We start from the raw sequence: 15,418 nt of genomic DNA, 5'->3' as shown, positions 1-15,418 counted from the left end.
TCCCCGGCCCTGTTAATGTTAAAGTCCTCCCAGTAAATGTTTTAAAATAAAAGTACACTGTACATGCTTGCACCTACCAGTACCTGCCAGCACATACGCTGACACACCACATGGTGGTCTGTACTTTATCGAAAGAAGAAAAACTTAATTGCAAACCAATCTAACCTATATGCCATAGAAGGACCCTTTCTCCCGCAGGTTTGCCCCTGGACCCCAATCAGAAGTAGTAAGAACCCCCCCCCCCCCCTTGATAATGTCAACCACCTTCTCACAATCAGCAAACTATTTTTTGGTGGGGCTTTCAAGATTATTTTTTATAACAGTTTCAGAAATAGGTGTAGGCCTAGTATTACGTAATAGCTGTATAATTTCTTTTAATCACGCACATACTGTGATTGTTGATATTGACAATTCATGCAAAATTTTGTAATAGCTTTCATCACTAAATAAATCGTCATTGCTATGTAGATGATTTTCGCAATTTTTTATCATGAAAACAGTTGAGATTAATTCAGTTTAGAGTTTCACTTTCTTTTCATTTACACAGCAGATTAGAGTCACTGTAGTTGTAGCTTTTCTTGTATCATTTTCTTCAATTGCGATAAACGTTTTCATATTTGTATGTATTGTATGTATAATTGTTCTTTAACTGAGACATCATTTCGAAAAGACAGATAGGGATTGTCAGCTTAAACACACCAGCAACATAAATACACACACACACACACACACACACACACATACACACACACACACACATATTTCCAGTTTATGATTAGGATTGCAGGTGTACACAAACACCCAATCACATTTATAATCATACGTAGAGTGTACATCGTAGTATGCATATATAGACAGCTGTCATATCTAAGTTTGATCGTAAAAACGGGCTAACCAAGCGCAATTTCTAATCATTTCAAAGTCCATCATGAAATAACACAAAATGAAACCTTTAAAGTCACGTCAGCTGTTACATAACAAGGAATATTCTTAGAGTTATGAATAAAAGCAACCCAAGTATTCTTATTATTTTCTTACTTTTTGCAGTTTTAACAGAAAATATCTCAAATCAACACGCATGGAATTAACTCGTTCTACGATCAAACTCCTTACATAATTATGATATATATATATATATATATATATATATATATATATATATATATATATAATGATTTATATAAGTTATAGGCGAATACATTTAATAAATCATATATAAACGGGAAAAGTCAATGATGCTGATCAACTAGAGTTTGTCGTGACAAGCAATGATGATTTTATTGTTGGTTATTTTTTTCTTAGTGACAGAATGGTACGACATACCGCAAGTAACTCACGCGTTGTCTGCTCTCCATCTACCCATTGCATGCTAAACAATTTGCTGTTGAGAATAATTTTACGTAATTCTATTATTGGTGCGTTAAAGGTATAGTAAATGACCTGCAATGACTATACTTGCGAATGACCAATCGATGGCTTATGCATTTATCTTGCTGTTGGTTGTCATGCTACATTTTTCATGAAATCTCTCTGCAAAGTCTGTCCCGCTTCATCTTTTCTTCATAATCATAATTATCAACTCATGTTTTTAAAATTCATTTATAATGTCTTCTTTTCAAAAACATGCAGGTTTTATATAAGCTCATCCAGTTATAAAAGAAAGTGTTCTTCCTGATTATCCTGCGTACTAATACGTCATTATAATAAGAAATAAGAAATACACTAAAAAACAGATTCATACAACTCTTAAACCATTTTTTCTTTGAGTGTGTGTATGTATGTATGTGTGGGGGTGGCACCATTTTGATGTTGATTTGGGTAAATCTATCATTTGTAAGTTTTGGAAGTGAAAGAGCTAAACGTTGACAGAATTTCTTATCAAACTAAATTATGAATTCTTTAAAACATGATATGAAACTACAGACATGCCTGCTTAACATTGCACCTGTATCTTCTTGTGTGAGTAGCTTTTCATCATCATCATCATCCTGTTGATGACGATCGATGAAAAAATAAATTTGTATCTCAGCGATAATTAAGACCCATTAAGTTTATATAACGTATTATCTCACACTAAGATTTATTTTCGGAAATCATCTTATCAGCATTGACTTCTTGAATATTATTACCTCTTTATCAAAGTAATGACTCCTTTATCGTGACTACCATTTCAGTAACTATTTTGACATGCTATCACTGTGATTATCAAAATATTTGCTTCTTTTTGTCATTTTTTTTTCTTGCTGATTTCTTTCAGACAAATTATATAGGCTCCGACGAAGTGTGTGGTCGTTGTGAGGAAGAAGTAGTCGTCAGAATCCCTTATCCTTTGTCGTTGATGACTTACTTACGTCTCTTGTGAGACTTGACTGAAAGAGAGAAGAAGTGTCAATGTCAACCATGATAATCATATGCGGCATTTTTGCAAATTTTATGGGGAAATGCATCTTTAAGTATAGCACACATCGATTCTGCTCTTACGGTTTGATATCAGTGCGACGTTCTACAAAGAGATACAATTCTAAAACTAAGGGCTACTCTCCAACCTAAAAAAAGAACATCAACAGAAACTGATTTAAAATCAGGAAACGGCATAAAAACAGTCTAACAGAAGAAATCATTTTAGTTCAGACAAATGACGATAGTAAAAAGTTAACCGGCCTTCCCAATCTTATTCAAGTAAGAGAGAATAATCAAGAACAGTTATAAAATTATTTCGAAGCAATGGACCAAAGCATTAAAAAGAAGAAAAAAGAAGAAGATAAGAATCACAGACTGATGTATTCGGTGATATCTTAACATAATTATGAAATGTTTGTCAGTAAACACAAAAGTCAACTTGACAGAAGAAAGTACATGTATACTATCGGCTCAAATTCAGAAAATTGCAACTTTCTAAAAAAAAAATACAAACGCCTAGAAGCATTTGCGCATTTCAGTGTTACTATGTGTAATAGCTTTCTCTTCCATGGCCACTTGTCAATATAAAACACAAAATAACTAAATAAACAAGGCATCATTGCAATGGACAGCATTCTGGAATAAATTAGAATAATTATTTTTCATGCACAAGTTAAACATAACGAAGACAGAAAAAAACCTTTTAGTAAACAAAAAAGTCAACTTGACAAAAGAAAGTACATGTATACTATCGGCTCAAATTCAGAAAATTGCAACTTTCTAAAAAAGAAAATACAAACGCCTAGAAGCATTTTCGCATTTCAGTGTATGTGTAATAGCTTTCTCTTCCATGGCCACTTGTCAATATAAAACACAAAATAACTAAATAAACAAGGCATCACTGCAATGGACAGTATTCTGGAATAAGTTAGAATAATTATTTTTCATGCACAAGTTAAACATAACGAAGACAGAAAAAAAAAAAACTTAGAAAACTGACAACATTTGGTTATAGATTGGCAACTCACATGAACAGCGGGATTTGGTTTTCAGTTTCCCGAAGATCTTGCCCTGACAACATTCGCAGTGTCCAGTAAGCTCCTCACCAATGGCTGTAAAATTGAAAATTGCTTCTTCAGTGACCACGTGTCATAGATCCAGTTAAACTCAGAAAAGAAAGGGTTCAGTTTTAATGTTAAACACTGTCATTGTTGCCACTTGAAGAAAAATAATTCCACGATCATTCATTCTACTTCGTATAGGTTATAGTCGCCACAATCGATCATGTGTAAATCAAACAGCACGTGCTTTGTAAATGCAGAAGTTGCCATCAAAAATGTATCTGTTTTTGTACAAATTTATACTAATGCAAGGCGAATCATAGACAAGAATAAAAAAAAAAATGTATGGATATTCCATGTTAAGACTGAATCTGTTACATCAAGAGAAGAAGAGATTATCTGGTTTCGATAACTGCATCAAAAAAAAATTTATGGTAGTCATTATAGTGGGAAGTGACGCTAATGCTGTGATTTCGCTCAAGCGACCTCGCTATAAATGTTGCTCTAAATGACATAATTTGGTACATGCAAACAGCCAATGATATCACCTCTCTTATGTCTCGGGCAACGTGAATCAGGGGCCTTGTGACATTCCCGATGATATATTTTCCGAAAGAATGTCCATTTCGCCTCATCAACATCAACGTCATCCGTCAAAGTGTAGGTGTTTTCCTGGTCTATGTATCAGAAAACAAACAAATAACACCAACAAATTAATGACAGACATGAGAAATAACATGGTATTCGTCCCTTTTCCTCCTATAAATGGACATGTGTTTTACTTCTGATTATGTTTACATGATGAGCTTTGTATCGAGTTTCCTGATTTTAGAGCAACTTATGAGACCCATATAGGGGGCCTACGTGAATGCAGCAACATTATCGTAGAAACCCGGAATTGAAAACATCAACGAAGTTTGAGGAAAATCCGTTTTAAGGTGTTTGATTCCTTGATTTTCCTAAAACTTTATTGAGGAAAATCCATTGAAAATTTCAGTGCAGTCATCTGTGGATGAGAAGACTATTACATTTCGTGACGTCACGTATCTATAACGATTAAAAGAAATATAAGGAAAATTCCGAACAGCTTAATCTTTCAATAAAAGAAAAAAAAAACACATTCCCTCGACTTAAATATTACTGATATATACCAAGGGTAATATCATTTCCCCCTGCTTTTTGAAAGAGTTAAGTCCAGTGCTCTTTCATTGTGCTAAAAAAAATGAAAATATGTTGAATTTTCTTCGAGTGCGCTGATGGCACTATAAGATGATCTTTATCTTTTCTTCTTCTTTTTTTTTTTTTTGCCCCTGTATATAAAGCAGGATAACACCACAATGATGTTGTTGAAAACGCGCCGAAAATTAGTCACTTTGGTATATATCGTCTGTGTGTGGCAAATGAAAGCGAAATCAACTTTTTAAAAATAATAATGTTCATAAAAAACCCACAGGACCAACTCAACGGGTGCACGTGACGAGTTCGACACCCATAAATCATGTACAGCCCACGTAACGGGTCAAACAGCCCACGAGCTAGACATTAAGTGAACAAGGCCCGCGAGCTTGACACCAACTAAAATAAGCCCACGAACTAGACACTATACAAATAAGGCCCATAAGCTCGACTAGGCAAAAAAGACCCACAAGCTCGACATTATATCACGAGGCTTAATGTACGTATAAGTGTCGAGCTCGTGGGCCTTTTTTGCTTATGGTGTCGAGCTCATGGACACTATTTGCCTAGTGTCAAGCTAATGGATCTATTTTACTTAGTATCTAGCAAGTGGGCCTGTTTTACTTGGTCTACAGTGTAGACTACGACTCGTGGGCTGTATGACTTGTGGGCTTTCATGTATGACTCGTGGATGTATGACTCATGGACTTTTTTTATGTCTAGCTCGTGGGCCGTGGGTACTCGTGGGTGTTGGGCTCGTGGGATGACTCCAACTTAACGCCCCAAGACTTTAATATTTATTGCTGAAAATGTCACAAATTCTCGTCAGATCATAACTTTCATAATTAGGTTAAACATGAATATAATTAATATGGAAATTTCAGCTGTGAAGTGTATGATGAGCATTAATAATGTATCACAACAAAGCAAATTTTGCAGTTTAATCAAGACTTTGTGTACTTTGCGAATGTACTTTTAAGCACCTTAATAACAGTTAAAGTTTCTAGGGTATGGGTGTCTCAATTTATGAACATTTAACTGCATGGATCAGCGTGTGAAACCAAGACGGAAACTTACAATTTCTGCGCAGTCCCGTTTTGGATTCCTCCATAGCGGCACAGTATGCCGTAATCAGCAACATCGACAGCAGAAGCAGCTTGGTAGACATACTTGATGTCAAGCAGTGCACACACTCGGGAAGAATCGTCAAAGTCAATGGAATTATGGCCACTCTGCATAATAAATTAAAGACACAAAATACCGCAATACTGGAAATGAAAAGGTCTGCCCCAAAGAAGTCTTCCCCCACCCCAGAACTTATTCAAACATATAGAGACCATTATCAAAATGTTTGTTCAGAGCGGTGAGAAAATTCTGTCAGTGCTTTCGATGATAGAAATTAGGCAATGTTTTCATACAATTCCAACTTATACAGATTGCGGTAAACATGAGTTATTATGGGCTTATTTACAACATCGAACACATTATGTATCGTTTGATTATAAATATATATATACTAAACTTATCTCTTATACGCGTTTGATACATTGCATTTTAGTCCGAATCAATAAATTCCATCAATATTGGCCAAAATGGAAAGAGAAATAAATAAATAAAGAATTTCCATTGCCAGGAGGTGTACAAGAAGTTGCAAAGTTGTGGTAAGATTGTAATGACATCTAAAGAATGTTTTCAGACCACATAGTAATTACTATGAAAATTTCCTAACAGATCAAAGACTTAATTATTATTGTATATTACTATCATGATAAGATTATGATAAGACAGGATAAGAACAATGCGTATCTAATATGAAAGACATGCATGCCTACCTTAAACTTTATGAAAGATTCCCACTGGCAAGGCTGACGCAGCTTATGAAGCGGCTCTCTGAGGGCACGAATGTTTGAAGCGCAAATGATAAGGACATGCACATCTTTATATGAGGAAAGAAAGTAAAGGAAGTAAGGCAAGGCATTGATTGCTTGTTTTTTGTCGGGGGGGGGGGGGTGGGCAGACAAAAGAAAGATATATACAAATGTAAATGTCTTTCTGTGCGCACCGATCTTACGCGCGCATGCGCCATGCAGGATGAGAAACTTCCGCTTGTCGGGTTACATCCCGTCCGTCTGATGGAAGAGGCCTTGAAAGTGTCCCAGATGGTTGGGCCTATCAATTCCACCATGTTCGACGATCCATCTCGTTTTACCCATTTTGTTTTTCCAGTACGTCCAAATCCATCGCTGAAATAAAATATTTTAATAGTTTATTTTAGCGACGCATTTCTTTTATCTACGCATGCAGCAATTTGTGACAAGTCTCTGGCACAGCACTACCAATGGTTTCATCACGTAAGCAGTCTCGATAGGATTTGTTTATCACGAAATTCTTCGTGTTTTTGATGGGATCATCCAGGGATGCATCAATTTCCTGTAATTGCGCTAGTGCATCTATCAGATGTTCAACATTTTTATTTATATTTACCTTCATTCCATGAATTTATCATATTGTATTTTTCTTAAACTAAGTCTTCAGAAGTGAGTTCCACATCTGTGTCTTTGTATTTCTAAAGATAAAGTTTACCCGAACTTGACATGCACAGTTCAACTTCAAAAGTGGCGACTTTTATGGTGACAATAACGGCGATTATGACAAGTGAACTGATTGTTATAATGAAGGAACCAACCACAGCGAGCGATTTTTGTGTGTTGGTGTGTAATATAATAAATATACACACATGCATATGCGTGTGTGTGTGTGTGTGTGGTGTGTGTGTGTGTGTGTGTGTGTGTGTGTGTGTGTGTGTGTGTGTGTGTGTGTGTGTGTGTGTGTGTGTGTGTGTGTGTGTGTGTGTGTTGCTTTCCATAAAACCGTGAAGACAACAAGGAAAGATTTTCAGAGTGGCGGTCGACACGGAAATCACCCGTACCTTTACTTTTGTCCCTGACGAGTGAAAACCCCTCCAGTATTACTGGTGGGCCGTATGGCAGTCAATATACCGGCAAACATGGCATGATACATTATGTACAATGTTTGGGCTGCGACCCTAAGAAAACTAGTATGTACTCACTTCAGGCAATCTCCCCCCCCCCCCCCCCTCTCTCTCTCTTTATATGTATGTGTATATATATATATATATTTTTTTTTTTTTTTCCGAAAAGGAGGAACAGTAAGAGAATAATAATGTCAAAGCTACGCACCGATTTTCTCCTTCCTTTCTCATATCTCACATATATATATATATATATATATAATGGTATTATTATCCGCGTGTTGGAATAAGAGCATGAAGACGATGAAGACAAACAAGTCGACATAATGCATTATGTCAACTTGTTTGTCTTAATCGTTATATATATATATATATATATATATCTATATATATATATATATTGTATGTATGTGTGTGTGTGTGTGTGTGTGTGTGTGTGTTGGTGTGTGCTGTGTGTGTGGTAAGCTGAGGTAAGCTTTAAATTTGCAAGAACCTTTGTATTATAAAGATACCCTTCTAAATTGAATACCTGACTAAACTTGGGTATGAATCTAAAACATGCCAATGTTGGCACTTTCCAGCATCAAAGTGAATTTCAGAATCATGTCATTACATACAGTGCACTCCCGTTATAACAAACATGGCTGTAACAAAATTCCGGTTACAACAAAGTAAAAATTCAAACCGCAACATTATCTGCTCTTTGGTTTTTACTGTTTATTTGTTCGGTTATAATGAAATTTCGATATAATGAAGGAAAACTGCCAGTCTCAAGGACTTTGCTATAACGGTAGTCCACTGTATCACAAAGTTAAACTTTAAATGAGTTTTGAGCATGTTCACACCATGAATCAAAACTGTATGTCTCTTTATCCCCCCCCCCCCCCAAATACATTATTAATCAGCAAGATATGCAGTAGATCAGACTTCTTGGTCATACAAATACTTGGATAATCATTTCACATAGTCTATCAATGAATTAATTTTCAGATTTGACGCAAAGACACATAATAAAGGAGTATCTTGTCATGTATTTATTGTACACATAATACAAACTTCTTCATATGTACACACTAAGATTTTACCCTGTACAAATATACATAAAGCAGTGCAAGTTTGCATTTCCCTGTAAAAGGGGAGTGCCTTTACAAAATCAAAGGGGGAGGGCGCATGCGCCCCACCAGTTTTTTCTTTTTATTTCTCTTGTTTTAATAAAATTAAAGGGGGCGCTCGCTGGGTGCGTCCCTGCCTGGATCCGCCATTGCTATATCATTGACAGTACAAAGACTGGCAATATTATGAATTCAATTCTCTTTACTGTAATAATAAGTACGACTGTTGGATAGCCTCTCTGTACATTTTATACAGTACAAGTTTATTTTGAAATTAGCCTTGAGGCTCCATCGATATCTTGGAGGGACGGATCCTGCTACAGTCCTGTAGCATAATTATTATATGAAGTATGCTCATGCACGTCTGATATTGGATTTACAGGGTGTATAATAATCTCAAGTTTATGCTAACAAATACATTTGTTTCATTAATGCAGATTCAAAGGAAAACTCTGGGTTATACAAAGGACATCGCTAAAGACATATTCTATTAGATAATTGTTACCGTCCACTGTTCTGTATGGAGAACTGACTGCGTGCCACGGATTGTTGTTGTTGTTTTATAGAAAGAAAGAAGAGAGAGAAAAATGGGGCCCTATACAAATAATTTGTCCCAGACAGCACTTAACATAAAACAGACATTATAAATCTTAGAAAAATATAAACAAGATTATTAAATATATATATATATGTACCAAGTCGCCACGGATTGACACATCTGTATTGTACCCATCTGTATTGTACCCATCGCAAAAACACTGCCTTGCTTTCAGCGCTGTCATGAATGGTCTCCTCTGAAATGTAGGACGTTGTATGCGGGACTTTCTTGTCTCTTACAGTGATAATTAACAAATATTGAATGAAAATGTAACAAGTAGAATGCACCATATGCAGAATGGCAATGCATCTTTATTTCTTTTTTGAAATTGTCAAAAAAGAAGAAATTCCTCTGCATCCCTAAACAGTGTTTAGAATGTTTCAAAGTCTTTAAAAGCAATCAATTAAGCTTTTTGACAGTCATTATAATTTTCACAAATCAGAACAAAAAAAAAAAGTTTTGTCATTACATATACATGTACATGAATCAAACCACACCAAACTGGAGAAAGTTTGATGAACAAATTACAGAAAATAGTAATGGGGATGGAAAAAAATAAACACACATGCAAACTGGTGAATGCTACGAAGCACTGGAGCTGGAGTCTGTATGGTATGCCAATCTGGATCCCCTTTGGTAGAGGAAATGTAGTTTCTGTCAGAGCACAGAAATATAACTGACACATGCATTCGCACTTGCTTGTGGAAGGATCACATATCACAGAGCCTGTGCATCCAATTCTTCATTTATAGATCGAAAATGGCTACACACATGTTGCAATGTATGAAATAAGCAGAAAATGTTGGAGACTTCATCCCTGCTATTCAAGTGTCCAGCATGTAATAGATGAGGTCCAGTACTGTCTTCATTTCCGTCATGGAAGTGAGACAGCAAACAAATGATAACAAGGATCTGCCAGCAGGGTTCCTGGTTTCTTTGCAATCCGATGTACAGAAATCAGGGCCATTCTACATTGTTGGTTTGAATGTTGCTGAAGCTTTTTTCAATCCCATCTTCCTGCAGAAATTGGAAAAAAAAAAGAAAAGAAAAGAAAAGAAAAGAGGAAAATCAGTCATATACCTAATGAATTAGACAAATACACTGTAATGAGTTGGTTGTACAGGTCACTGAAAATCATCTTGCGGTGCTGGTCAAATCCCTGCAAATGAACTTTGTGGGCATTCTATTATACTGTACCATCTAATTTCACTTGCAGACAGTATTTCGACGAATTCCAAATACTACCAGCATAAGTAATAAGAAACAAATTATCTATTTAAGTTGTCTCCATGCAGCATTGTACATGTATAAAAGCAATTGAAAGCAATACTGTTCTTGCAATGTAAGTATATAAGAAGCTATTGTAAAACAAGGAATGTTCGCATGCATTTTAATTTCGCGAGTGCTAAGATTTGCGAAATTAAAATGCATGCGAAAGTGGCAATTCGCGAAAATTTCTTGCCTCGTAAAAGGCCATCGGCTCCAATTCGCGAAAAATTTCATGCCGCGAATATATCATGTTTTACAGTAATCACTGATAGCAGAGTGGCAAGGCAATGGAATAATAAGCCAATCCTGCAGTTTCACTTACACTTCTCTGGCAAAGATGTCTGCTGTCACTCGACCACTTTCTGCTCCTGTTGGATTTTCATCGATGTTTTCACAGCCTAGAGTTGCCATTGCTGCAAGAAACATATTGACAAATATCTAATGATAATAATGATAATAATAATAATGATAATAATAATAATAATAATAATAATAATAATAATAATTGCATTTTTAAGACACTTTACACAGGTGTTTCTAAGCGCATGGGTGCTATTCATGCTAAAAGACTAGAAAGCACAGTACACCAAAATTACAGTCACAAAAGAATAAAAAAAAAAAACAATACAGATGATACAGTGATGCAATAATTAATAACTGATTGTGTGTGCCTCAAGAAAAACAAAATTATAACTGATTTGAGTTGCTTTTGTGGCAGGTTTGGCAATACAACCTAAACTATTGAAAATAACATAGAAAGGCAAAAGTACACTAAATATAAGTGACATTGATAAGGCTACTCCCAAGTTTACACTTGTTCATGAAAGCAGTGCAGGTGTATTTCATCATTACCCCCCCCCCCCCCCCAAAAAAAAAAAAAAAAAAAAAAAAAAAAATTGAAAACCTACTCAAGTACAGTTGTGCAATGCTTAAAACTCTAGTTGGATTAAGAAACAGCTTTTTCACACTAGTTTCTTTTGAGGATGCATGTGATGATGAAAATCCATGATATCTCTACCAGTGACATATACTGCAATAACTGGATAGACATCTGGATCTGGATCTGGATGTAGTATAGTTCAGGACCTTCCAGTATAATGCATCAGTAACTATACACAGCCCAGTCGCTGTACATGGTACGTCGCGACAGGGCTGTACGCGCGCGACCACCAATCACTAGGAGAGGCGACGTAATCGTACACGATAGCTTTGACTTTTGATACTTACGATCATTTTTGTCACCTCAAACTCATCGAGTATACTCTTCAATATTTACTCTACATCTGATGCTATATATATTCAAATGTACGTAATGAAACTTACCGAAATTGATCATCATATCCAGCATGTCCACACCGTACACAATCTTTCACGCCAGGCCAAGCTCAGATATCGGGTGGTCACGTGATGTGAATGCCCTTTCAAGCAGCGTACGCACGGTTACTAGTATAAGGTACTGTATACAGCTATAAACTGTACTGGGTTATTGTGTCGCAGACGCCAAGGTTTGCTCGACACTTTCAACGCACACGCGCTCGCTCTGGAGCACATCCGGTCACGCATGCGCATAAGTCAAGGCGCCATTTTGAATCCTGCAACGACGAAGCCCGGCGGTCAGGAATTACGCCAGAAAGTGTCATTTATTTGTTCCACGGACTTATCGCAAGTGGTCTCCATGGACCCAGTGTGGCGAACTATTCTTCTGTAGCATTTAACGTGAGTAAAATATTCTGTTTAAAGGAGAAAAGTATACATGTTCCTAAGTTTTGTAGTTGTGTTGAGGTTCCTCACTTCGAGGCTGCATGCCGTGCGTGTCAGACGCTGTTTTCGCATAGCGTAACAGTGTCTGGTCGGGCTAATGCATCAGGTGAGAGAGGGCGCAGGTACTTTAGTTGAATCAAAGATGACACTTCTAAATCTTTGACATGTAATTAAAATGCTTCAGATAATAGCAGAGGTTCAACATTGTGTATTCATAATCAAACTTGCCTTCTCTGTACTGTTCAAGTGTGATATGGCCTTTCTTTGTAGGATCCAGCATACCAAAGACTGACTCGATGTTTGTGTCATCAAATAAACATGGGTAGTTCATCTGAGTGGTTCGCCCCTCTTTCAGTTTTTCAATGTAGTCAATCATAAATGCCTTGGGATTGTCTGTAAAATGAAAACACACACATAAAAATCTATAAACATACAACATATACCACTGCTGAATTACTTAGTGTGCATAGTATTATATCTATTAGATATATACTTTCAATGAAAGTATTATAGTTTTCTAGGTCTACCTACTTTTTTTTTTTTATCCATGAAAATTTCATGGAAGAACAAGTAGGTAGACCTAGAAAACGTTAATAGCTAGTGTAAACCACTATCCAATTATATTATTAGGCGCCTCAATACTGTCCTACCGTCACTTCACATCTTTGGAATTAAATATTTACCAATTTTCAATTACTAATTGTTAATAAATATTTACCAATTTTACCATACATGTATTTACTTAATTGAGATCTACATTGGGCAAGAAATTCCGCTTTAAAACTTTTAGTTTTATGTTTATGCAATATTCAAACGGGATATTGGAGACCTGCGTCCCTTGGCTTTGAATATTTACTATAGGGGACTTCTACAAGTTTGAAAAGCATCTCTACTGTCAAAACTTTGACAATTGGGTAATGTGTCAGATACTATTGCTATTTTCAGTACCTATACAAAAGGTAAATTTTATTACCGGTAGAGGCTATTTGCCTGTGTAGAAACTAGAAGTTCTATAGTATAGAGTCTAGATTGTGATGCAAGTAACACAACGCTGCTGTGATAGTCCAACATGCACAGTAGCATATGGGACTACACAAAGCCCAGAATTCTGCAAAACTTAGCATATGATATAGCTAATAGTACCTGGTCTGTGGAAGACAAGCTGCCCCGTGATATTGTGAAAAAGCTCCATAATCTTGTGATTTTGTAGGTATTCATTTGCTTCGATCTCTCGCGGTGCCGCCATACTTCTAGATAACGTCTTCTGATACAAGCACTTTACTCAGTATTTTCCGGTTCGTTGACACAAAAGTAATTGTTTGTGTAAATGACACCCGTCGTCAAGAGTAAATGCGTCACCTGAGGGCGTTCTGCAACTTGCACTGTGGCCTAATTGATCCTCGGTGAGTTTTAATCTCTCCCTCCTCAAAGAGATTTTCTCACTATTCATTGAAGCTCTTTGGGAAATTTGGGCCTCCTGGCGCCTTATAGTCTTTTATGTGGATATCATTTTGATAGAGGTACAATACAAATGTAAAATTTTTGATAGAAACATTCCACTAATGAGTAAAAAGAGACGTGCGAGTCCTTGCAACAGTATCGGTTGCTTCTTGGATTTGACTATTCGACATTCCTTGTTGTGCAGTAATCAAATTGTTCTATTCAGGGACTGTGATTGTTCACATATGGGAGTTAAGCCAGTACTAGTAATTTGGATTTTTATTGGGGTTGAAAATGAAGAAAAAAAAAACAGGAGCCTTCTAAGGGGGGGGGGGGAGGGGTATGTTTAATCTGCAGGGGAAACGCGCGAGAGCAAATGAGTGAGAGAGGGGAGACAGAGCAGCACCTGCCTTGTGAAGGGTTGAGGAGGGGGCGGGGTGGGGTAGTCCTCTAGGATCTCCCACGAGAAAGATTTTGAAATTAATTGTTCATTTTGGGTGGCACATTCTGGAAAATTTAAAAAAGTAAAAAAAAAGTTTGTTATTCAATTGCAAAAACTGAAACAAAATTATTAAAACCAAACCACACGGTAGATTCAATTTTGTTCAGGTGTAACCTGCTCGCAAGCAGGGGTGGGGGGGGGGGGGGTTCGGTGGCACCCCTGTATAGGCATAGATGATACCCCTGCCCTCCCCTCCCCCCCCCCCCCCAAGCCGCCTATGGAGATGAAGATTCTTTTTCACTGTATAATCTACCTATTGATGATTACTAGTACTGTGCCACATATGGATCTATAGGTTGATTGAATGCTAATCTCTTGCCTCGTTAGATTGATGTGGTTACACTCGCAAAAAAAAAAAGTGAACACTTTTTCAGTTTTCTCACAGAATTTTCGGCTAAATGTTAATGTATTATGTACCATGATTATTATGAAAGGTAATCTAATTAGCTATAAACTTGCTAAGTCAATAGAAAAGCTTTACGCCTGAGTGAAAACCTTAGTTATTTTCATCAAATTTTCTATGTGCTTGTAAATATCTGTAAATAAACTGTATTATAATGTTAATAGCACAGTCTGCAAGAATCTTCAGCCTATTGAAGGAGGCAGACTTAATCAGAAGAAGAAGAAGAGTCAAAAACACTTTGTTTTTCTCTTCTGAGGCACAAAAGTAAAAATTGCCAAAATGAACAAGTTGTCATTCATGCGTAAATGCTCTTCTATGTAACAGTAAGAACAAAAGATAGATTTAACACAGTAAAAAAACAAACAAACATGAATTGACAGATTCCCCCATAAGTTTCCCACTTTGATTTTGATTTTGTTTGAGGTAAAATTAAGATATAAAGATCAGAACACAAACTTATTTTTGCTATTTCTTTCATATCTCTCATTATGTTAACTGGTCTTTTGTTATATTTGCAAATGAAAGACAATAGGCCTATATGTCTATATATGTCAATTTTTGCAATTTTTACTTTTGTGCCTTGGAGGACAAAAACAAAATGTGTTCACTCATGTGTAAAGTTTCCCTTTATGCTGACCTGCTAGGTTGATAGCCAATAGCCAATTGAATTAATACGGTATATTGATATGGTATATGATACATTG

At 36.4% G+C, this 15,418-nt stretch overlaps 1 protein-coding gene and 1 long non-coding RNA gene across 2 annotated transcripts; both read right to left on the bottom strand.

The window, feature by feature from the left end:
- Positions 1–2,045: 2,045 nt before the first annotated feature.
- Positions 2,046–6,544, bottom strand: LOC140246036 (uncharacterized). Its single transcript, XR_011902421.1, has 5 exons — positions 6,470–6,544; positions 5,715–5,869; positions 4,010–4,138; positions 3,429–3,512; positions 2,046–2,369 (listed from the first exon to the last, which is right to left on the bottom strand). It is a non-coding gene; the product is annotated as an uncharacterized lncRNA (long non-coding RNA).
- A 2,096-nt stretch (positions 6,545–8,640) lies between these two features.
- LOC140246035 (EF-hand calcium-binding domain-containing protein 10-like) lies at positions 8,641–13,699 on the bottom strand. The gene is made up of 4 exons (XM_072325484.1): positions 13,513–13,699; positions 12,598–12,762; positions 10,931–11,021; positions 8,641–10,356 (listed from the first exon to the last, which is right to left on the bottom strand). Exons 1-4 carry the CDS (start codon positions 13,613–13,615, stop codon positions 10,308–10,310), a joined length of 408 nt encoding a protein of 135 aa, XP_072181585.1. The 5' UTR covers positions 13,616–13,699; the 3' UTR covers positions 8,641–10,307.
- Positions 13,700–15,418: the final 1,719 nt, after the last annotated feature.

This window comes from Diadema setosum, chromosome 2, assembly GCF_964275005.1.
Source record: "Diadema setosum chromosome 2, eeDiaSeto1, whole genome shotgun sequence".
Taxonomy (NCBI): domain Eukaryota; kingdom Metazoa; phylum Echinodermata; class Echinoidea; order Diadematoida; family Diadematidae; genus Diadema; species Diadema setosum.
Note: the sequence above shows the minus strand (reverse complement) of the source record. Positions and strands in the feature narration are given on the sequence as shown.

Coding starts and splice junctions, on each gene's coding strand:
- LOC140246035 (XM_072325484.1), bottom strand. CDS start 13,615: ATGGCGGCACCGCGAGAGATCGAAGCAAATGAATACCTACAAAATCAC. Junction 11,022..12,597: donor ACTTGAACAGTACAGAGAAG/GCAAGTTTGATT, acceptor TGTTTCTTGCAG/CAATGGCAACTCTAGGCTGT. Junction 10,357..10,930: donor GACATCTTTGCCAGAGAAGT/GTAAGTGAAACT, acceptor CAATTTCTGCAG/GAAGATGGGATTGAAAAAAG.